The sequence below is a fragment of the Eublepharis macularius genome, chromosome 18 (genome assembly GCF_028583425.1).
Source record: "Eublepharis macularius isolate TG4126 chromosome 18, MPM_Emac_v1.0, whole genome shotgun sequence".
Classification (NCBI taxonomy): domain Eukaryota; kingdom Metazoa; phylum Chordata; class Lepidosauria; order Squamata; family Eublepharidae; genus Eublepharis; species Eublepharis macularius.
The window spans coordinates 30,349,788-30,374,572 of record NC_072807.1 but is presented as its reverse complement, the minus strand read 5'-3'; the positions used below and the strand labels follow the sequence as shown (position 1 = coordinate 30,374,572).

At 47.5% G+C, this 24,785-nt stretch overlaps 1 protein-coding gene across 5 annotated transcripts in view; it reads right to left on the bottom strand.

Annotated features, from left to right (window-relative positions):
• Positions 1 to 24,459, bottom strand: part of GRAMD2A (GRAM domain containing 2A) — a 49,167-nt gene extending 24,708 nt beyond the window's left edge. For 2 of the 5 annotated variants that reach the window (XM_055003091.1, XM_055003093.1), the window contains exon 1: positions 24,379 to 24,459. In XM_055003091.1, coding sequence (XP_054859066.1) covers positions 24,379 to 24,422 — 44 coding nt within the window. In that variant the 5' untranslated portion in view covers positions 24,423 to 24,459. The other 3 variants (XM_055003095.1, XM_055003094.1, XM_055003092.1) reach the window with 3 other exon arrangements.
• Between the last annotated feature and the right edge of the window lie 326 nt (positions 24,460 to 24,785).

The window sequence follows — 24,785 nt, the reverse complement described above, 5'->3', positions numbered from 1 at the left end:
AACTCCATGGAGGCCTAGCGGGATTGCTCTTTCCTTCTGGGGCTATTTTCTGGGGGAAACGCGGTCCCAGGAAGAGACTGCTGAACAATTTTGCGCATAGAGCTCTGTCCCCCTCTCCAAATACAACATCCTTCCCAACAAGGGCAGTCCAAAGCAGGATGTTGACCCTCTTCCCTTCCCCGAACACACAAGCGCAATCTCAACTGCTCACTCAGGGCAATTTCTTTTCAGACGGAAGCATTTCATCTCAGGCAGAAAAGCAGCTCCTCAACAAAGGCTCCTCCACTCTCCAGGGAAAACTTAACAAATGACTTCTCCCCACCCAGCAGCCAGGTCTCCTCTACCTTCAGTTGCTAGACAACACCTCTCTCAACATAAACACTTCTTGATCTTTTCCTTCTTCTCATCCACCCCCAAGATGAGGAAACCAAATACTATGCTTGCCAATCTCCACGTAGGGCCTGGAATTCTCCTGGAATTATAACAGATCTCCAGACCACAGAAATCAGTTACCCTGGAGGGAGATTCAGAGGGCAGATTGTATGGTACCACAATCCCTGCTGGGCTCCCTCTCCAAGCACAGCCCCCAAATCTCCAAGACTCTCCCAAGCTAGAGTTGGCAACCTTGCCAAACAGTGAGGGGTCAAGTAGATTTTACATTTTCAAATTGCCGGTGGAATAATGCCATGGGCAGGGAGGGGGGGGATGCTCTCTCTATGTAAAACAAAAGAGCCCTGCAAGAAATACCTCTAGAGGTTTCCAATCCTGTTGAGCCTGAAGACATTTTGGGAATTTTGAGAAGGGGCAGCAGCTCCCTCAAGAAAATGGCGGCCATGGGAGTCCCAGCCAATCAGAAAATGAAGGCCACGAGGGGCTCACAAATTGTATTTATTTAATGGCTTTTTATCCTGCTCTTTGTCCAAGAAGCTCAGGAAAGCATACATGGTTCGCCCATCCTCAGTTTTATCCTAATCACCACCCTGTGAAGTAGGTTAGGCTAAGAAACTCAGCAGGGATTTGAAATCCAGATGTCTCTAGCCCTATTTCAAATTCTAACCACCACACTGCAAAGATTTGGTAGTTCCAAGCCAAGCATCCTTCTATGACGGAGGCAGATGTTTCTGAATGGGCAGTTCCTGCAGGCTCAAAAGCAATGCCTCCTGAGGTCTTTTGAATTACATGCTACTCCAATGAGGTGGAGGAAAGTCAGGACTGGCTCATCACTTGGTGCAGAGACGCACTGAGAAATTAGCAAGCAGATGCAGGAAAACTGATTGGTGGGCACCATGGCACCCATGTGTGCCATACTGAGAAGTGCTGCTCCAGCAGGTCCAGGAGAAATTTTCTAGTAGTCCACCTGCTCCTTGTCATGCTAGATTTCTACTTGCGGGGAATTTTTCCATCCATCCATATATGCATTTAAAGAGCCTGATCCTTCCATTCCTCAGTGGTCAGCTGTGATTCCATTCAACCAATCTCATTTTGTTGCACACGTAGACCATATGCCTTAGATTTACTAATCTGTCCACTAACAGAAGTGTTGTGGTAGCCATGGATGAACGCTTGCATGCACACACCACAAACCGGAACAAAGCAAAAAAGAATCACAAGGTTGTCACCTGAACTCTTGTTTACAAGAAAGGAGACAGAGCTTGTATGACTTCCACTCTTTGCTATGCCTACTGCTGCACACAGCTCCCCTAACCATTTGGCCAGACGATGGGACTACCCTGTGGAACTGCCTGCCTGAGGTCAGGAGAGCTCCCACACTCCTGGCTTTCCGCAAGGGATGCAAAACCGAATTATTCAAAAAGGCTTTTTTCTCAGCTAGGAGGGCAGTATTGTAGGAAACGGGTCCAAGATGCTTCGCAAATGAGTTAGGAACCATAGACTTCACCATTATGTTGCCTTACATATTATCTGTTGCTTTAAATATGTACTCCTATATACTACCTGTGCTTCATACTGTTTAATGTAAATCCTAGAATTGATTATGTTCTGTTTCAGCAATTCTACAACCCATATTGGATCCTTGCTAATGCTATGTCTTTGTAAACTTGTATTCATTTACCCCATGACATTGTTTATGGAAATGTCCTTGACACTGTATGGAAATGCCTGCCCTTGTCCTTGGCACTGATTGTACTAATCTCACACAATGCAATCTGCCTTGAGTCTCAGTGAGAAAGGTGGAATATAAACAAACAAACAAACAAACAAACAAACAAATAAGAGGCCTATCTATTCTCTTCCTGACCTGAACAAAGATCCCAGTACTGAAAACGTTACTTCTGGGGGAAGCCACGCAGATACAGCCTCCTAAAGGCTGGATGGAAATTCAATTAAGACTGGCATCTCTGGCCTGGAACTCAGGACAGCGTACACAGGGAATTCAGGCTGTGTCTCTGCCCTCACCAGGCACTAACAAATCTCTGATTTAAATCCCCATCTCGCTAAATTCCAGTCCCACGTCTGCAGCACACATCTCCACACTGCAGCTATGGGACTAGCAATCCAAAGACGCAAAGCCTTTTTAAAAGGAAGAGAGGGTTGTGACTTTTTGAGCATCCGGCTGCAGCCCCCTTGGCCTTCTCTTCTCACACCCCTCCATTCCAAAATAGGAAGTCCCAGGAGAGAAGCAACTGAGAGCCACGAAACTAAAAACGGAAAACTCTGCCAATGAAGGCAGAAAACGGTCCTTTGGCTTTCAGTGCTGCTGTTGTGGCTCTCCACAGAACAAATGCCAGAGAATCTCTCTGCAGTAATGAAATGTCAACCATACATCCATTTTATTATACGAAGAAGGCCTTCATCTCAGGCCAGAGGTTGCTTTCAACCCTGCCTTCAGTTTCAGCTGGCCCAAGGAGAGAGAGATTCAACCCTAACTTCTAAAGAACCACTACATTTATTTGTCTCTTGAGAGAAAAATATAACACAACTGCACTTATTATAACAGCCAGCCAGTTTGGTGTAGTGGTTAAGAGCAGTAGCACTCTACTCTGGAGAACAGGGCTTGATTCCCCACTCCTCCTCCTGAAGCCAGCAGGGTCACCTTGGCCCAGTCACAGCTCTCTCGGAGCTCTCTCAGCCCCACCCACCTCACAGGGTGATTGTTGTTGGGATAATAATAACACACTTTGTAAACTGCTCTGAGTGGGCGTTAAGTTGTCCTGAAGGGCAGTATATAAATCGAATGTTGTTGATGTTATTAACAATGCTTACATACTGCTCTTCTAGACAGATGAGTGCCCCGCTTGAAGTGGTTAATAAAATCCGTGTATTATTATTCCCACAATACAAGAGGAGTGCCTCTCCCAAGGCCACCTGCAGAGCTCATGGCAGAAGTGGGATTCGAACCAGCAGAGTGCTGATTCACAACCCAACGACTTAAATCAACCGCACCTCTCTGATAGGGTTGTCAGCCTTTGAGTTAAGACACCCACCATCTACCTGCCAGGACTGTTAAGTTCCTAACCAGCATCTTTTAGCACAAAAGCCCGTCTGGACCAAGAGAAGATGACAATCTACAAACAGTTCTTCCCCCCTCATCTGCACCTTCTCTGCCAGGAGCTGTGGCTGGAGCACTTTGTAAATAGATTCAAGATAAGAGATACGGCTGAAGGGGAAAGGCAGCCTCACTCTCTCTCTCCCTCTCTCCGCCTTCCTTTTTCAGAAGGTGCAGAACTGAATCGGCTCCAGCTGTCTGCTCAGAAAACATCACCGGGGATCCTCGGGACCTGGAAATAAATGACTCTCATGCCGTCGCATCTCGGCCCCATTTTCCACCTTCTTGTGCAAAGGAAAAGTACGTTGGATGAAGCAAACTACTCCTATGTTACGGTCCTCTAGTAAGGAAGGAAGGACTCCTTCCTTTTCCCACTCATATCTGACGAAGAGAGCTTTGATTCTCAAAAGCTCATACCCTGTAAGTCTGGTTGGTCTTTAGGGTGCTGCTGGACCTGAATCTTCCTCTTATACCTACGGTTGTCAACGTCCAGGTTGGTGCTGAGGTCCTGCTGGAATTGCAACTGATGTGCAAACTACAAAGATCAGTTCCCCTGGAGAAAACGGCAGCTTGGGAGGGTGGACCCCCCAGCATCACATCCCAGCTTACCCCCCCTCCCTCTCAAATTCCACCCTTCTTAAGCTCCTGCCCCCAAATCTCCACGAACTTCCCAATCTGGAATGGCAATGCTATCTATACCCTTTGGGTCCTTTCCCTTCCACTGAGCCAGTTTGGTGTAGTGGTTAAGAACGGCAGGACTCTAATCTGGAGAACCGGATTTGATTCCCCACTCCTCCGTTAAAGCCAGCTGGGTGAGTTTGGGTCAGTCACAGCTTCTAGGAGCTCTCTCAGGCCCGCCCACCCCACAGGGTGATTGTTGTGGGGATAAAAATACACTTTGTAAACCTCTCTGAGTGGGCATTAAGTTGTCCTGAAGGGCGGTATATAAATCGAATGTTGTTGTTGTTATTATTTCTGTAACTCCAGATCCTTAAAACATTACAAAAAGCTTTGCCGTTCGTTAGGATACTGAGATCAAGCACAGTATAGCCTTTAGATTCAAAAATCTCCACTCTGCCATTATACCAGCTGGTCTGTGGCCAGGCTTATCCTGGCTTCAGTTTATCCTACCTCACAGAGTTGTTGTGAGGATAAAATGGGGAAGAGAGAACCCATGTAGTTCTCTGGGCAGAACAAAAATGTATAACATCCATAGAATTCCCATTGGGAGCTGCTGTGCTGTTGCTCTGAAATAAGAGAATGGGAATTGTGTGAGAAAAACCACTACCTCTCCTCTGTTCTTAGGCTACAGAGGGCACACCTGCTTCCACTATCCTGATCGTATGGGACATTAGTGCAGGCCGAAGCCTTCCGCATATGTACATAGACGGAAGGGGCAGGCACATTACCTCACTCAGACACATTTTCCCAGAAACACAGCTACAGTACAAGTCCATAGGCAGGTCTGGACCTGCAGCATATCACATGCCGCTCGCTTGCATTGCCATGGGGACACTTGGGGCTTGTTCTGGGGAGAATGGTTTGTGGAAAGAATGATGGATTCACACTTTTGCACGGGTTTCTGCATCTCGATAACTGAAAGAGCAACATGCAAGCGATGCCGTATTTGTGTGCTTGTGTGTGCAATCTGGAAATGAAAAACAACTTCAGAAAGCTGATTTTTTTTTGTTTGATCATTTTTGTGTAACTGTCTTTTTGTCATTTCATCTTCTTCATTATATAAAACTGTTAATAATAATAATAAAAGAAAGTTGCAATTTGGAGCAGTGAATGGTGGAAGAGTACTTCATTCGTTCCCCACCAGCCATTTTGATGCTCGAAAGCTGCTTTTCCAGAGATGCATTTTTAAGGTTATATGTACGCAAGCACACACACAAGTATCTGGAATCTCAATTGTGAATAAGCAGCTTAAGTAAGAAGGAAGACTGAGCAGGAAACCAGTTGCCAAGACAGGGTTAAATATTTCTCTCTCCAACTGCAGAGCCAAATAACAACATTTTTGCGCATTTAAAAGCCTAGCTGCCGTTGTCATATATAGAAATAGAAATCGAATACCATGTTTGTTTTCCAACTGTTTGTCCATTAGTCCCAACAAAAAGGCTTCTAGTTTAAATTGTATATCGAGCTTCAAAATTTTCTGTTCACACATTCAACTGCCCGTCTGCTGAGGGTTCGAGCAATACCCATGCTAGCTCAAGGATTCTCTCCCGTCGCCCTGTCACTCTGCCTGCATTGCAAGGACTTCTGTGCTTCCCCCTTCCTTGCAGATTACGGGCTGCTCTTTGATTTGGGTTTGCTGGCTTTAACTAACACAAATGTTGTGAGTGCCAACAGTCAGCATGCACAAACTGGTAAATTTACTTGGACGGGCCAAAAAGCACTGAAACTATCCCCTGGAAGACAGCAAAGCAGCTAGCATTCTAACAGGACAACACTCCCTCCTGTAGGAGAAGAAGAAAAAGCTTGGGGGCAGGAAGGAGGAACCAATTTACAGCAGCTAACAACCAAGAGGGCACCTAGCAGCCAGGCATCACTCCATCATGCCCGGATCAACTCCACAGACAGCCTCCTTCCCTCCACCAGCCCCCAGCAAGCTCATTTGAGGGAGATCAGGATACATCAAAGCACACCCCTCCATCAAGCCCGAACCCCGCTCCAGCTTGAGAATCCCTTCCCCAAGGAACATCTTGTACGGGATTCTAATTGTCATTTGGACTGGCGCTTGCGAGCCTTTCTGGGGCCAATTTTTGGCTGAAAAGCTGGACAAAAATATAAACAAACAAACAAACAAAAGTGGGAATTGCTGAAAAGAGAAAAAGACTCCAAATCCTGGAAGAACAGGAGGAGGAAGAATAGGAATCTGAACAAGATGTGTGGTGCCTATCGCAAGTTGTTAAGGCACAGAAGGTGCTAACTTTCACGCTGGGAGAACTAGGAAGCGAAGTGCAAAGTAAGGAGAAAAAAGAAAGAAAAGGAGGTGGTAAAGGCTGCCAAAGCTATTTGCAGCGTTTTCAGGTACAAATCATGTGAATCAGCTGATACAGATATAGATCTGAGGTGCTATACCAGCAAGAATAAAAATAGATGGTTAAACCTCCAGGGATCGCAGCTCACCTATTTAGTCCCTTCCCATTGCTGCTAAGACAGTGATGGATGTCCGTGTATGTATGTCTGTGTGTGTCTGTGCATCTCTCTAGGGAAGCTCCAAAACAGAGCGGGGGGTGGGGGGGCATCAAGAACGCTTCTCTGCGTTTTCGCTCTCTGAACTTGGCATGACAGCCTGAAGGTTCCTTGATCCCCGGCATTCTAACAAAACGGGGAAGAGGAGGCCATCCGGAAGGCAGAGAGAAAAGGTTGGAAATGTTTTAGGGCTTTGCTGTCTGCTGCCTTGGGGAGTCTGCTGCCTTGGGGAAAGGCAGCACAGAAATATTTTAAATACATTAAATTTAAAAAATGAAGTAAAAGCCTGCACACCCTGCTCTGGATAGCCCAGGTGAGCCTGATCTCGTCAGATCTCAGAAGCTAAGCAGCGGCTCACAACAGGAGGCTACAAGGTGAGGACGAACAGCTTTCAAAAGCTGGTCTCAATGGGCAAACGAGCAGCCATCTTGTTGCAGAGATAATAATAACAACATTCGATTTATATACTGCCCTTCAGGACAACTTAATGCCCCCTCAGAGCGGTTTACAAAGTATGTTATCATTATCCTCAATCACCCTGCGAGGTGGATGAGGCTGAGAGAGCTCTGAGAGAGCTGTGACTGACCCAAGGTCACCTGTGAGGTGGGTGGGGCTGAGAGAGCTCCAGAGAGCTGTGACTAGCCCAAGGTCACCCAGCTGGCTTCAAGTGGAAGAGTGGGGAATCAAACCCAGCTCTCCAGATTAGAGTCCCATGCTCTTAACCACTGCACCAAACTGGCTCAGATGCCATTGAGCGGATAGCACTGCTCCCCCAAAAGGCGTCCCTGTACTTCGTTGAATGAGGAAGTGACGCTGCAAGGCAACAGCTTGCAGGCCAATAAGGTTCCATGTTTGGACGACATGTTTAGTACTTGGGAGACTGAAGTTCAAATCCCTACTCTACCACAAAGCTCACACTGAGTGACTTTGGGACTTTCTCTTAGCTTAGCCTACCTCAGAGGGCTATTATGGGAGCAAATGGAGAAGTGAAGAATAGCGTAAGCCACCCTGGGCTACTTGTAGGAAGGGAAAGATAAAAAAATGATAGATCTTAGTGGAGAATCTTTTCTCAGGCGCTCTCAGTCTAACCAAACCACCCCAAGTGGTGTGTCTTACCAATTCATCCATCCCTAGAGTTTTGCACCTTTCCAGGCCATTTGTAATGACCTCCAGAGTCCTTTGTGATCGCCAGACTCCCCCCCAGCACATGCGCAATAGACCCAGGATGGAAGCACCAGCAGATAACCTGACACGTCTTTGTACCCTATTTAGCAAGACAATATTCTCCCGAGGTCAAAGCCCACTATTGCTGGGACAAAGGTGACCTTCTTCAAGGCCAAGGCAACGATACATACGTGCAGGGGACCCGGTCTAGGCTCTGTGGGCTTGCAAAGGGGTTTTTAAGACAGAGACAGAGAAAGGTCAGAACACATTTGATCTCAAGCTGTGAGCTGTTTTCTTGGAAATCTTGGAGCTATTTCTGGATAAGCTTTGTTGCTACTTTTAGGCTACCCCGTGGCCGAGGCAACAGGAGAGGTTCTACCTATCCTGGAAACTGTGAGCTGAAAAAACGTACCCCGGCTGTACTCAATTGTTCCTTTCCACCCAGGGATTGACCCAAATCAAAGAAGAGCATTTTCCTAAGACAGGTGTGGCAAGGAGGGAGAAAAGAGGAAATCCACCACTGGAACGCGTTCAGTTTCCCAGGCACTCGGTGCCCCTTTCTGAGTTTGCCAGCGAGGCAAACCCTTTTAGCTATTTCAGGAGGGCCAGTCCTGATAGCAGGATTATAGGTCGACTAGCCTTCTCCATGCCGGACAGGTGCAGAGGAGACAGCCAAGACCCAGGGTATTCTGACATGCAAGGCTTAAATCAGCTCCTGATATAAAAGGAGCAAAATTTTCTCCCGTACAAATGACACAAAGCAAGCAGTTCTGATGTGTATTTTAGCTTGGATACATGAAACATATCCCTCCATTCTGTGGATATTTCCAGTTTCCCACAGAACAGGCACCTGTGGTAAATATTCACCTCTCTCCATCACGTTTGCGTCCTGCCCTTCTTTCACGGACCTGAGGGTGGAACCCATGACTCTCTCATTTTATCCTCACCACTATTTTATCCTCACAGCCACCCTGAGAAGCAGGTAAAGCTTAGAGTGACTGGTTGAAGGCCACCCAGGGCGCTTCTACTGCAGAATGGAAGCCCATCTGGGGCAAAGATCCAAAGGGCCTGTGACTAGGGCAAGACATTCTTCTTCAGCCTAACTTCGCTATTGGGTCACTGTAAGGACAGTGCTAAAGGCAGTTTCGTAACCCGCTGGGAGAATTTGGAAAAGATGTGTAAATAAAGAGAGTTAAATACAGCACTTCTGGGAAGGGGGAGAGAGAACTGGCTTTGCATGGGGAAGAATCAGCCGTTTCCACACCAATTTCCTGGTTCGAGGCTTAATCTTTGCATTTATTTTGGGAAGTTATGTTTGGCACTCCAGCATCAGCCAAGGAATGCGTTTCCAGGGGATGAACATTGTTGACAGCGAGTGCCACGCAACAGAGGCCATCGCCGCTCCTTAGCATGCATTCCTATAAGTACAGTTCCTTCCTGCCTCTTTGTTTTTTAAGAAACAACAGCAAAAAAAAATCCTCCCCTTTACTCAATTATCAACAGCACAGATATGTAAGCTGATTTTATTGTCACTTTTTTTTGGGCGACAGAGACCTACACTGGAGAAGCGATACGCTGCTTCCAAAAGGTGCTTTGAGCAACCTGCGGCTTGCCAGTTTAATGTCGCAGACTGCACCTTTTGCGTTTCATGCCCTTTGGACTCATCGTTTACGAAGAATGTATTGCTTATTCCTTTAAAATCATTTTACTTCAATACTCTCCGCTGAAGCATTCGGGAGGCCGCTTACAATTTAAAGCTAAATGATTATCAATAAAACAAATAAAATCATCAGCTTCAACAAAGAAGCACCAAGACACCTGCCAGAGCTTCACCTGGAACTTGACGAACTTTTCAGAAAACAGGTAGGATTGTTGTAAGGCAGGGCCGACGGAGGTCAAGGCTCGAACCTGAAGCCCAAAGGCCCTCCGTGTTACCTTAGGCCAGTTGCTCACTCTCTTCCTCTCTCCTTTCACAAGGTTTCTGAGAGCCACGTAAGGTAAGCTACTCAGGAAGGGCAAGATAAAAGAGGGCAAGATAAAAGAGTGAACAGCCCATAAAAATGGCTTCAGGTGAACAAGGCAAGCAGCAGAGATCTGCGGGGTCAGGCAGCTGCTTCGGCCCTGACCCTTTAACCTGGCCACTAGGAATCAGCTCCGCCATCTTGGATCTGGCAAGGCCTGGCCAGGCCAGAGGCTGCAAAGGTTGCCCTTGCCTGCCTGGGAGGGGGTCTTTGGGGCATTTTCTTTGTTCACAGACTAGTCACTCGTGGGCCCCTGCATCCATAGCAATGGGTCCCTCTTAGAATACAAGGACCAAATGTCCACCCCAAAAGCCTGATAGGCAAATTTATCCTGAGGAAGAAAGAGATTTGAGGCTTGGGTTTCAGCAACTTCATGCCCTGCCAAGTTCTTAGCCTCTGAGAATGCCAAGTGACCTCTAAACCACCCTTGCCCCAGCCCATAAAATACCAACTGACCAGTCCTGTGCTGTTTGGTTGTTCCCTATGACAAAACACCCCCCTCCTTTTCCTTTGCAACTGCCAGCATTTGTGTAGAGAGAGGGGGGGGAGGGAGAGAGAGAGATGCAAGGCCTTAAGTGGATTTTCTGCCTGGATCATGCAAGGCAGAGATTTGCTTGGGCGCATTTTAAGCCTGGATTTCTGAAGAGAGGATAAGGGAAAGAGATTTGCCCATCTGGGCAAAGGTTGGATTCCACGTCTATAAGCGGGGGCTTCCTGAAGAGAACAAGTACGCAGCAGAGAGAGAGAGAGAGAGAAAAGTGCAGGACCAGACCTCTGCCTTCCTCACCCTAACCTACAGCAGGGGGTTGGGGGGCAGTTCAACGACAGAAGAATCCCCACGGTCTGCAATGCACACAAGAGCTAGCCAGCCTCGCAGCAGCTGCGCATGGGCCCATTTTACCCTACAGCTTTTCACTAGGGCAGCATCTACACATAGTTGGATGTTGAGCTATAGCAATCACTAACAACAGGGTAGGAAAAGCCCCGTTGCCAACTGTTGATACAACTCTCCGATTCGACTGGTGCCTGGATTTTAGATGACTAAAAAACAGCCCCTCATTAACTGAAAAGAAGTTTTATTTTTTAAAAAATGTAATGCAAGAGCTTACAAAACATGGGCAACAGACGACACCGCGGAAGAGGCATTCCTCTTTGCACGTACAAGGGAATGCCTCTTTCAAGATGCTGTCTGCTGTCCTTTATCTGCATTACCTTGTAAGTATGATTCCAACCTCAGAAGCAGCATTTCATTCATAGGCAGGTTTCCACAGATTTAATAAATTCAATAAGAAGTTGGAAAAAACTTGCATCGTCTACTAAGAGTTCTTTAACGGTGCAACTGCCCAAGTTTTTACTCATGGAAAAAGGAAAAGAGAAAGCAGACGCGTAAGCGTAAATGTGTGTGAGCCTCAAGACGGCAACTAAAAAAGGAGTCCTTAGCAGCAGACCAAAAATACACAGAATGGCTGCTCTCACAAGAGCTTAAACACATTTTTGTTCTCTATATATGTATTTCTCTGTGTTTTAAAGTAACAAGAAAATTCAGTCACAGGTGGGGAGCCGTGTTGGTCTGTAGTAGAAGAGCAGGGTTCCGGTCCAGGAACACCTCAAAGACCAACTCCATTTCCAGGGCATGAGCTTTCGAGAGTCAAAGCGCCCTTCGTCTTGTTTTTTTTAACCCCCTGGCTAACCACCCCCCAGAAATTACATTGCATGATTACATCAGCAGCCAATCCGAAAACCTGAACGCTTCTGAAACAAAGTCACTCCTGCTGTCCTGTCTACTACTCACATTGTTAAAATGTGGAAGTCAGAAAAAAATACCCTGCCTGGGAGCTTTCCAAACAGTGTGACTTACCTTCCCCATGCCGAGACTTGCTCCATGGTCTTCCCGCACTTGCCTGATCCAACAAAGCTTCAGCCAGCAAGCCAAATGGGTTACACAAAAAGCAGGAAGCTGGCACTATTAAAACAGAGCATTCCAGGCAGGTCAGCATTCACACCAACAGCCCCGAGGTGATCTCCTTTAAGCTGCTCTCAACCAAGCAGAGAATTCTCTATCAAGCTACAGGAGGCAGGGCTCCGACAGCACGCACCTCCAGAGATTAGGAACATCCTCAGCTGCACCAGTGAGCATCTACCTGTACCCATGGAGAATGTCGTAGTATACACAAGGGAAGAAAGGGCAGGGTCCCTGCACAGCACCAAGAGGCTGGAGGGGAGAGTAACTTTTCCCCTTGATGGGGAAGAGGCATGAAGGATCAGAGGGACCAACGAATGACAACTCGGATTGCTGACTCTGAGCTAAAGCCACCACCCGAATGTCCTATAACCTTGCGGGTGGGGGATCTCCAGCTAGTTAGGACTTTGCTAGCGCCGGTTTCAGTTGGGTTCACTCATCAGTTAGTGAGTTTGCACAGGATGTCTGGCAGCTGTTGAACCTACAAACCGCGGGTTGTCAAAGTCTGCGGCCACAAGAAGCAGCAGGGAAACTTCAACTGCGGTGTTGGTTCGGTGATGCTTTGAACGCTCACTCTAACTCAATAGCCATCACTGCTTCCAAACAGTAGTAGTAGTAGTAGTAGTAGTAATATCATTGTTGTTGTCAGGCACTTGGAACCATCTCGAAAAATTTTACAATTCATATGGAAAAACTGCAGCTTTCTGACATAACACCTACAGAACTGAAAAAGACGGCACTACTTGGAAGAGCGTACATATTATGCCGATATTTGGTTGATACTTAAGTCTCCAGCGGAAACTTGTATCAGCTTAGGAAGGCCAATCAATAATAACATATGACCTCTGCTTATTGTTGATTGTGTTTCGGACAATTTGAATAATGATAATGATAATAATAATAGATTTATATACTGCCCTTCAGGACAATTTCACTCCACCTCAGAGCGGTTTACAAAGTATGTTATTATTATCCCCACAACAATCACCCTGTGAGGTGGGTAAGGCTGAGAGAGCTGTGACTGACCCAAGGTCACCCAGCTGGCTTCAAGTGGAGGAGTGGGGAATCAAACCTGGCTCTCCAGATTAGAGTCCTGCCGCTCTTATAACCACTACACCAAACTGGCTCTCAGAAGCCACTGTTGGTACACAATTAGCACAGACTCATGAGACTGATAGAGGGTTCGCATGAGAGATGTAAATCAGGGACCTTTGCCAGTCTTTTAAAGACAAATTACAGGTGCATAGGTCCCCGATTTGGATCAGGAGCGCACAGGGAGGGTAAGTGGGGTTTATTCTTTCCATCCCTGTATAGTTTCACTTAATCAGTGCTGTTACTAGACTTTCAGAAGCGGAAAAAAGAGCCAGGTACCCTGTCCCTTTTCTTTAAGAGTATACAACAGTGCTAGGAGTTGGGTTTCAATTTGTGAAATGGTGCAGGGGTGATGCTTGCGTGCACCCTGTCGGGATCAGGGTACTGTGCAAACTAAACTAAGCATAAAAAGACACCGGGAAGATCCACTTGAAGATCTTTCCAGCATCCTGATTGTTGTAAGCCGGAGACACTCGTCCATTTTGCTCTGAACAGCTCACAAAAGTGGGGGGGGGGGATCGAGGAGAGCAGATTGCTAAAAATTTGTAATCACAGCATCCAGAAAGTCAACACCACCTGTTGTCGGAGGTTGTGTATCAGCAGCCCATGCCCAACTTCTACTGCGGCTCCATCTGCTAACCGCCCCCCCTCCCCAAACTGCAAAGTCCAGATTGTGTTTGTGGTTGATACTTCAGCAAGCAGCAGCCCAAACAAATGCCACCTTCACAGTCATCAATGAAACAACTTCTCACACACAGATCTGGATACAAGAGTACCACATTCCCGTGGATGACGGGAACAGAGAGTCCGTGCGCAGTGATGGCGACGTGGGTCCCAAATGGGACAATCAGCAGCTCCCTGGGTGTTTCAGGTCAGGAAAACAGCACTGGGGGGGATTGTCCTAAGCCCCCTCTCCATGTGGTCCCAATCCTACTTTCACGCCTGGGAAGCACAGAACTCCAGAACGCTTCTCTTGATCAGCACTGCACACTTGACCCGAGGGACATTCCCAAGGAAAACGAAATAGGTAGCTAGGCTGCCCTTTGGCCAGTACAAGGAAAGGCCTCTACAGGTAAGTAACCTGGGAGCGCTGCTACCCATCAAATGGAGATGCATCAGAAACAATTGCTTTTCACTCCTGTTTCAAAAATTTCATTTGTTTGTGTGAGGTTTATTATTTGCACATTGGTTTTTGTTCCTATTAGGAGCAAACTCCCACCTTCCTCCTCCTCCTGTGCTAGGACTGCCATCCTCCAGGCAGGGCCTGGAGTTCTCCTGGAATTGAAACTGATCTCCAGACGACAGAGATCAGTTCCCTACTTCCCTTGGAGGAAATGGCAGCTTCCGAGGGCAGTCCTGTCCTCTCCCTCACTGTTCTTTCCCACATCTGGGCCTTCTGGAGCCAAGAACGTTGCTTCAGCAAAGTCTGTGCCCCAGTGCACCCTGGAAAATGTAGTCCCAAGGGTGTACACGACATAATAATAATAACAACTGTGCTTATATACTGCTCTTTTAAACAGATTAGTGCCTCATCCAGAGCTGTGAATAAGTTAGTGTTATTACTATCCCCACAATACAGCTGGGGAGCTAAGGCTGAGCAGAGTGGCTGCCCCAAGGCCACCTGCTGAGCTCATGGCAGTAGTGGGATTCGAACCAGCAGGGTGCTGATTTGCAGCCGAACCACTTAACCACTGTGCTGACATAACAGACATCAAACAACAATAACAACATTCGATTTATATACCGCCCTTCAGGACAACTTAATGACACACTCAGAGCAGTTTCAAGTATGTTCTTATTATCCTCACAACAATCAACCTGAGAGGTGGATGAGACTGAGAGAGCTCTGAGAGAGCTGTGACTGACCCAAACTCGCCCAGTTGGCTTCAAGGGGAGGAGTGGGGAATCAAATCGGGCTCTCCAGATTAGAGTCCTGCCTCTCTTAACCACTATACTAAACTTGCTCCTAAGGTCAACATTACCCAGGGGGAACTGAGGTGCTAAAAAGCAGAGGCAGAGTTTGGCAAGGGGGAGGGGAGATTCTTTTGCCTGTCCATTCTCACATTTGTTAGCAGGTCACTGTAAGCAGGGAGTGCCAATAGGCAGAACTATCAGAGAGGAGGAAGGAGGGAAGGAGACCCTGAACAGCAAGGAATAAATGTAGCCTATTTATTCATTCACAATTATTGTCTTTGGTTTTCTTTGCCCATGTGAGCCATACGAGACAGGGTTCTTTCCCCTCACCCGCCAGGTTTGGTTTTGTGTTAATTTAGCAAGGTCTGGGCATCCCTAGGAGACAATATTGGCTAAGGTGAACCAAGAGGCTGAGCTGGGATACGGTGGAGACGTCTGCTCAAAACAAAGCCTTACTAGATAAAAAGGCTTTACACAGACTTAGGCTGGAGTAACTCTGCCAAGGGCTGCACTGCAGAACAGATCATACATTGGAGCGAGCTGGGAAAAACCACCCTGCCCAAATGGGTCAGACAGGATACTTCAGAAGAAGCGTGTTGTAACCAGAGGAGCAGAGGGCAAGCCGTTTTCGGTCCTTTTATTTCCAGATAGCACATCCTGACACACCGCAAGCAAATTCATAACACAGAGAGAGAACTACTTGGATGGCAGAAGAAAAAATTCATATCCAATTCCCCCCTCTCCACATGGAGGCAAACAAACAATTGACCACTGGTTACTTTTTAATGGCAACCTAGACTTTGCCACCCAAGGTGGGCGAGATAAGAGTGGCCCTACTGCATTGTCGAAAAGAGTCCAGTAGCACCTTTAAGACTAACCAACTTTACAAGCTTATGCTACAGCAAAGTTGGTTAGTCTTAAAGGTGCTACTGGACTCTTTTCGATTTTGCTACTACAGACTAACACGGCTCACTCCTCTGGATCTACTGCACTGGACCATCGGGTTCTGCTTTCTGTTACCCACAGGTGCTACTGGACTCTTTTTGATTTTGTTACCCACAGAGACCAACCCCTGGAAGGCCGACAGAAACGGGGCTTGGAGAACAAAATCTCACCCGCCTGTGTCTGTCCCTGCCCTGAAGAACTGCTACTCAATAGTATATTGCCTCTGAACATGGATGCTCCATTCCTCCATGCCTTCTATTATTTATTTATTTTATTTATGTCATTTATAGTCTGTTTTTCTCACTGAGACACAAGGCGGATTACGCAGTGTGAGATCAGTACAGTTAATATCAAGGACATTTCCATAAACAACGGCATTGGGTAAATAAATACAAGTTTACAAAGACACAGCCTTAGCAAGAATCCAATACAGAGTTGAAGAAATGTTGAGACAGAACATAAGCAATTCTAGGGCAGACATGAGACCACATGAAGCACAAGTAGCTCATAGGAGCACATATTTAAGACAACAGATAGTACGTAAGGCAACATAGCGGTGAAGTCTATGGTCCTTAACTCATTAGCGAAGCATCTGAGAGCCCCTCTCTACGATACAAAAGACTTTTTGAATAATTCGGATTTGCATCATTTGCGGAAAGCTAGGAGAGTGGGGGCTCTCCTGACCTCCTCGGGCAGGCCGTTCCACAAGGAAGAGGCTACCCCAGAGAAAGCCAGCATACGGGCTGCTGTTGATTTCATCCATGGGCAGGGTGGCACCTGCAGGAGACCCTGTTCAGATGAGTGAAGCGGCTGTGGAGGGACATAGGCAGGGAGGCGGTCCCGTAGGTATGCTGGGCCAAGGCCCTGAAGAGCTTCCCCAACAGTACGGCCAGCCCTAATATCACGCCACCTCCTTGCCCCTCCCCAGCCATTTCAGCCAGCCACCACTGATGGGTCTAGCACGAAGGAATCGACACAAAGTCCTTTCAATGCCTCCACAATATTTTATGCCAGCAGACAGACAGGATAAACCACAAGGGAGTGTAATAATAATAATAATAATAAATTGCTTCTTGTCTGCTGCTTGAAATCTAAAGCCTACTGATTTCGTTGGATGCCTTCCTAGTTCCTTGTATTTTTTGGACAAGGTTAAACAGGACTTCATTCACTTTTGATAGCTTTTAGGTAAAGTCCACAGGACACAGAAGGTTCATTCTCTTCCCAGGCAGGAAGCCAGAGCCCAGGAGGCATCTGGTGCCAGATTCCTACCCAAGTAAAATCAGCGTGGCCGTATAAAGACTGCAAGGGCCCTGCCAGCATTATCCAGGAGCTGCAATTAATTCTGTTTAAGACAGCTGCAGTCGGCCAAAAATGGTTTGAAGAACAGCTCAAATCCAAGGCCGCTGAAAATGTATTCCGTGAAACTTACGATCAGATAGCAAGAACTATTTATTTACTTTATTTATTCGCTGCCTCCTTGCCCAATGGGGACCCCACGGGGCTCATATCGTTCTCTTCTCCTACATTTCACAACCATCCTGTGAGGTAGGTTGGCCGGAGTGTGACTAGCCCAAGGTCACCCAACAAACTTCCGTGGCAGAGTGAGGATTCGAACCTGGGTCTCTCAGATCTTAGTTTAGCTACTAGGTCACAATGGCTCTCTATGGACAGAAGATAATTTTTCTGCCCAGTAGGGCAAATCTAGCACCCAACGGGCTACCATCTTGTGGCATGTTTACCCATGCCATAAACTAGCTCAAGAGTGCCTTAGGATAAAACATTTCTCTCTTCTTCCACTGCATCCTCACAGTAACTCCAAGAGAGACCCACTGGCCCAAAGACGCACCATCAGTTTCATGGTGCAAATAAGATCTGAACACATTTCTCCCCTAATCCTAGTCTGACTCTTTAACCACTACAACACATTAGTTCTCCTAAACCAGTACAAACCCCCACCCCGAGCTCCAAGGGTAAGAAGGGAAAGATGAGTTTGCAATTGTATCTCAACTTCCATGTGCTTTTCGAGGTCACCTGTGCACACCAATGGTATACCCAAATGTTTTCCCAAATATGATTGAGACAAGCTTCAGAACCTTTGAAGCAGAAGAGGACTGGGATCATGAATAACGCTGATCAGCAGAGACAAGATCCCAGCCAACAATCAAAGCAATTTTCAAGGCACGGGTGAGAGTACCCCCATATTTCCAAGCCAACTCCTTCTCCAGTAGCTATGACTCGAATAACTGCATTACTCAGCGCTTGCACTGAGAAAAAGCTTGGTCCCATTAGCTGCCTACACTTGCATTTTTTAGCAAAGAAGCTGTGTGGGTTTCCCACACTGCCCCTTGCCTTCATTACTTTGGAATCCTGGTTTCGTTCCACTTTCCAGAACCGCTTGCTGATCATTTTCCATAGCAGCACAGTCCCTCTATAGGCCTCACACAGATTTCTTCCCCCATGCCGCATATATTTAGCTTCCCACCTAATGTTTTTCCTGTGAACTTTGTCCTGTGACAAGGCACTTTTATTACCCAAGACCACCTCTTCTCGCACTCCCACAAAGAGATACGTCTGCTTGTCTCTCCCCCAGAGTCAGGAGTGTAGAAAGCGTGCACGCACGCACACGCGCACACACACACACACACACAAACGAGTGTGAGCTTTTGCTATTTGACTTGCCTCCTGCACTTTCCTGTCTGGACATTATCTCAGACCAGCACTGGCTGACTTTTATGCAAGTTAACAAATATCTATCAGACCGATCAACATCAAGGGCATCCCACGTCCCTCTATGCCCCAGTTTCTCCATAATGCCAGTTGAGATGGATGTGTTCCAATAAATAAAAGCATTTTAAAGAACACACATACCCCATGCCCAGAACACCAACGACAGAGTTCACTGCTGTCAGCCCCCCCCCCAAACCACCCTAAGCCAAGCATGATACAGTTATATAACACAACAGAGGCTTAGACTAAGGCAGATATTTCCCCTTTTTTTAGAATACAAGATCCTCTTGATTAAGAGGGGAAACAGCTGTCAGCCTCATGACTGAGGAGGCTGTTGGCACACACCTTGAACAGTTTGCAGAGCTTCAGAAACATCAGTCTTCAATGCGTCCTCGTTCCTTGTTCCATAGCCAACATGCTGCAGTGGTCAGTGTATTGGATCACGATCCAGCTTTGAACTTTCAACCTGCCACGGCAACTTGCTGGGTGGCTTTGGGGCCACGTGTGCTCACTCAGCATAACCTCGCTGACGAAATAAGGATCCAGCGGAGGGCAGGAGAACAATGCATGCCACCCTAAACACTTTGGAGGTCAGGCAGGATAAAAAATGTACTAAATAAAATATCACCTGCATAGCAGAGCTTTTCCAGTTTCACACTGGGAAAGAAACAAAGCCCAGCTTAAGGCAACCAAACCTGGGCATCACTTCCAACAAGAGCAGAATAGAACTTCCTAAACCAGGAAGTCTTCAATTGTAGCTCAGCACACAAGGGGAAGAGGAAGAGGGAGGAAGATCACAAGTCAGGAGATTTGAGGCCTTCCTATGTCATCAGCAAACCCCCGTGACACCTTGAATACATCATCAGTGCTGCTTCACATAGAATGATTTTGTAAACTGAGATAATGGCACTATTCATTTCCTGAAACAAGTATTTGCAACAAAACTAACGCCAATGGCAATTTTAAACACGGCTGTGTACATTCCCCCACCACCACCCCTTTCGCTCAGATGATCTGTAGGGGAAAAAACTCGTGTGTGACGCATTTCTTCATTTGGAGCCCCAACGCTGCCCCTGGCCCTTCTAAGTACAATGCGGGGAAACTCAGGCAAACAGCGCAGGCTATCCCAGTCAAACCCTAGCCAGCCTGTCACATCCTTGCAGAGAGACTCTTGCATTCAAGGGAGGCTCACTACAAAAAGCCCATTTCGAATCCCAGGGGCTTCCTACTGCTAGCACAAGATGCAGCCCCGATTCAATAGCGATGACCTCATATTTCCCCACAACTAGTTGGGCAAAGCTCCTTTGCCCAACATGCATTCCATTTGAAAATGATTCATGCACATTCCAAGAAAGCTGTTTAAAAATCTAGGCTTCCTTACTGTAGAAAGAGCGTGTGAGGCCAACCCTTTTTTGACTCCTGTTCAAACTGGCAGAAGCAAGCTTCCTGGTTGCATGGAATTCTTCTTCACATGGCAGCAATAAAGACTGCAAGACTTTAGAATAAAGGAGGATTAAATCACCCAGTCTTTTCAATAGTATAAGTTAATAGGAAGTCAGAGGCCCACAAGAACAAAGACTCTAAATCAAGGGTCATACATCCAGAGGAGTTAGCCGTCTTAGTCTGTTGCGGCAAAATAGTAAAGAATCCAGTAGCACCTTTAAGACTAACAATTTAAGACCCTTTAAGACCATACATGCATCTGACGAAGAGAGCTGTGTTTCTCAAAAGCTTATACTACAATAAAATTTGTTAGTCTTAAAGGTGCTACTGGACTCTTTACCAAGGTGAACAACCAACTGAGAGCCAGTGCGGTACAGTGGCTAGAGTACAGTAGACTAGGACTGGGGAGACCTGAGTTCAAATTCTTGTGTGCCAAACATACTAGGTCATCCTAATCCAGTCATTCTCTCACAACCTAACCTACCTCACAAGGTTGTTGGGAGGATAAAGTGGAGTGGAGGACATGCACGGACACCACTCTGGAATTCTTGAAATGCAGGTGGGATTTTTAAAAATGCACCACACAAAAAAAACAACCACAGAAACTAGCCAACTTGACCACCCCACACTCATACTTCTGCTTCATGCAGCTACCAGAGCAAGGGACGCCGCAGTCACTCTGAAACAAAGACTTTGCTTTTGGCAAAGCCTCTTGTCCCCTACACCGTACAGGAAATACCTCCAAGCAAGGATGATGTTCACCTGAGTTTCCTGGGTTATGTACAGTTCATTAATTCTACAAAGCAACTGGAGCAACTTCCCCTTAACTGTTGCCATGCCAGTAATGGTCACTTGTTAACTACACAGAACGTAGTTTTACCATGTTGGTCTGTGAACAAGATTCGGGTCCAGTATGAGCTTGAAAGAGTCAGAGCTCCCTTCATCAAATACCAAGGACGGAGTCTCACGGCAATGTTCATTAGGCTTCTGCAGAGTACTTCTCAGGCCCATAAATTAAAGCAGCAGTGAAATTAACTAGACCACAGGGCAACTGCTTCTGGTCCGGTCAATTTCATTCCTGGAAATGTTTGAAAAATGAATAGCAAGGCAGGGCGGATTGGTGGGCCCAGAATGCATTACACTCATGTGTATCCTTTCATGAGCTATTTTTAAAATTGTAAAATCAACTTTAAGAACAATTCCAAACATGCTCTTTGGAGCACTAAAGATGCATTCCTAAGAACTCCATTAATAGTGGGAGGGGGTAAGCTGGAAAGCGTGTATTCCTCATGATATAAACCCATCAGGAAATTGCAAGAGTCATATCAAAAATATATGTGCCTTTTGCAGCTGTGCTCAATACACATTTGGGGGCTAGTCTGAGCCTTGCAAAAGCCTGAAAAACTAGTTTGTGCGTGTTCTATGAGCAAAAAGTTTCTGTAGTGCCACCGAGCTGTTTGCTTAATCTCCCCCAGTTCCTCTCCTAAACTCAGACACCTTCCCATGTAGCGTTTGTTCATACAAGTCCTGTGTTTCCCAGCATGGATTTCTGAATAGTGAAAAGGAGCCCCTCCCTTCCAGTGGCTAAGTGGTTCGGCTGCAAATCAGCACTCTACTGGTTCGAATCCCACTCCTGCCATGAGCTCAACAGGTGGCCTCCTCTCAGCCCCAGCTGGTATTGTGGGGATAATAATAACACTAACTTGTCCACCGCTCTGAGTGGGGCACTAATCTGTCTAGAAGAGCAGTATATAAGTGCAGTTATTATTATTGTTGTTCTTGTTGTCGTTGTTATTGCTATTATTATTATCATCACTCACAGGAAAATTAGCTGGCACCAACTCTGTCTAATACACAGTGGTCATTTGATACCCCTGACACTGCTCAGGTTTTAACTGTTATCAGCTGCTTCTTTGAAATATAAGCAAACCATCTGTGATGAGCTCTACAGCATCTCAGCATACCAACCTCCCGAACTTAAAAAAAAAAAAATAATTGCAGTTTAAGCAGGAAGGGAGTCAGGAGAGAGGCCGTCCATCTAAGCAGCAAAGGGGAGCTTCCGCTCCACGCGCGTCTGAAGCCAAACACCCCCTCCCCATAACATTCTCTGAACTTCAAGGTCATGTGATGCTCTCCTTCCTTATATCCCTTGCATCTGTCACAGCAAACCCTTTCCGTTCAGAAGAAAGCACTCAGCCAGCCCGGGGATGGGGAATTAATTAATATGCCTAAATGTAGCAAAAAAAGGGGAGGGGGGAACCAGACATTCTGTCCCAACTGGCAAAGACTGAAGTGTAACAGAGCAACGCAAACAATGCTAGGCCTGTTAGAAGCAACGATCAGAGGCCTCCCAAATGCTTTAGCCCAGGCAAGCTCTCCCCTTTCATAGGGCAGAGATTCCAAGCCTATGTAGTAAGGGGCTGGCTGGAGAATGCCCCAAGGGCCTGGTGAATCTGCAGAGCACCTAAAGAAGAGACCAAAGAGAGAGGAGGCAGCCTAGAATCTCTGTGTGCCGACGGCAGGAGGGGGAAGAACTCCACAGACTGAATGTCAACTTGGAAAGTTTGCCCAGCTCACCAGCCACAGTACTTATAAAACTCCCACCTGGGAACTTTTAACATACAGAAGTCTGAAAGTGTCTGCGGCATAACGCAACTTGCTTGTCTGCTGTGTCTCAAAGAGAATCAGAACTGAAGAAGAAGAAAAATCCTGAGCAGGAAAAGCTCCCCCTCCGTTTAGTTCTATAACACAGCAGCTGCTACTGCCAACAAAGCCGGAATTGTATATGGCGAAATGACAAGAAACCCACAGGTTCCAGATCCGCCGCTCCACCCCTCCCTGCTGAACCGTGGCTGTATGATGCAACTGGAGGAATTGGAAAGGTGTGCATTTCAACCGCACAGCATGGCTCTCTCGATTCCTGTGAAAGGGAGGAGACTCATAAATCCACTCTCTTCCTTCCTAGGAAAACCATTAGCCAGAAGCAAATCGGTGCATGTTCATGCACACATGCCCGCGTGCATAGTGTGTGCGCACACACAATCAGCAAACTCTTCAAATTAACTAACTGTGATGGAATCAAGACATCAGCTCATCTTCACCAAATCAATATGCTCATCACGTTCGGCCAGGCTGTTCACCCCCATGTTTCCAACCTTTGCAGTTCCAGTCCAAAACCTCTAATCTATTGCATGGCCTCGATCAAGTCATTATCTTTCAGACATAGGCAAAAGCAATTTAAATTTCTTCTTGGCATTCTCTTTCAGGGGGGCTTAACGCAGAAGACAGAAGGTAAGACTATGGCCACCTTTTAAAAAAATCAGTACTTTGTACTGACTTAAATTTCACCTTCCACCATAAATTCCCCCATCAGTAACACGGGATTTTGAAAAAAGAAAGCTGTCCTGCCTCGCAGGGTAAAGAGAAAACATACAGAAATCATAATAATTCTGCTGCCACCACCCTTATCCAGGAGAGATCAATGCAAACAGATTTTATAAGCGATGTGCCAATACAGAATAATTTTGCGTCTTCAAAAAAAGGCCTGCAGCGAAAGGAAGCCCAAGTAAAAGCTTTGCTGGGCTCCCAACTGAGACCTCAGCCGAGCCAAGAGGCGGGCACCCACCAGGGTGTACCATATGCGCAAGAAACGCGCAACATCCTGGGTTCCGGCAGCTGGCCCAAAGGACCCAGGGGGGCAACTTTTAGTCCGGCTCCCGCGGAGTGCCTGGAACAGCAGCGATCAGAAAAAGTTTTGCTCCGACGCACGGCAAGTCGCAGGGGCCGGTTTCTGCAGCCCAAGCCTCTGCTCCAGGCAAAGCAGGAGGCCAGGCTGGGTTTGGGGGTCCCCCTTCCCTGGTCCAAGATCTAGTCCCACCGCAGCACGCTGATGAGCGGCACCGGGGTCAAATTCTCCGAGCCTCGGCTCCCCCACCCAGGACAGTGTCACCAGCTGGGTCAAGAGGTGTAACTTGGGGCGCATCCGCAATACTCAGCGCAGGCTTCTCCGAGCTCCGCGCCGAGCCTTACCCTTTGCTCCAGCAGCTGCCCCGCGCCCCGAAGAGTTCCAGACGACGGCAAAAGCCGAGACCCCGGCGAAGCGTCCTGCTGCCTCTACCCCACCGCTCACATCTAGGAGACTGGAGGGAAACCACGCGCCCTCGTGACAACTGAAGCCGAGGAAAGATGCGCACTGGCCCCGATCTCTCCTGGGCTCCAAACGCAGGCTGCCCGCCCTGGTCCTAAGCCTTGGGGGGGAACAGCGAAGTAGAAGCCACCCCCATCCTTTCCCCTCCCTCTCGAGCCCTGCAGCATCGTCGTCCCCGTCCCCTCCGCTCATGGATTTCGGTCACGCGTCTGCCGCATTCCCACGTTCGCCCTGCACGGGGGTGAGGTCACCCGCGTACCTGCCCGGCGGCCCCGCGTGGCGCCCCCTCCGCGGTGCCGTCATTCCCGGCAGCTCGCGATCGCCCGGCACAAGCCCGGCCCCCTCGCCGGCCTATCAGCGGCCAGGGCTGCCCCTACCCGAGCACACTATCCTGTCCCCGCGCTCCGATTGGCTGTTCCAGACTCGGGGCCGGAGAAAGGCGGGGGCTGGGAGAGCCCTGGCCACGCCTCTTAAAGGGGCCGCTGCTCCCAGAATTGGGGCGCAGAAGGGGGGGGCGGTTTCTCCCTTTCCGCCGTTGCAATCCGGGAGGAAAACTCGTGCAGACCCATCGTAGCCAGCTAGCCTGAGCCAGACAGAACGGCTTCCCAGTCATTTTGCACATTCAGGACCTCTTTACTCCTAAGGAGGCTAATCGGATCTGCTGCC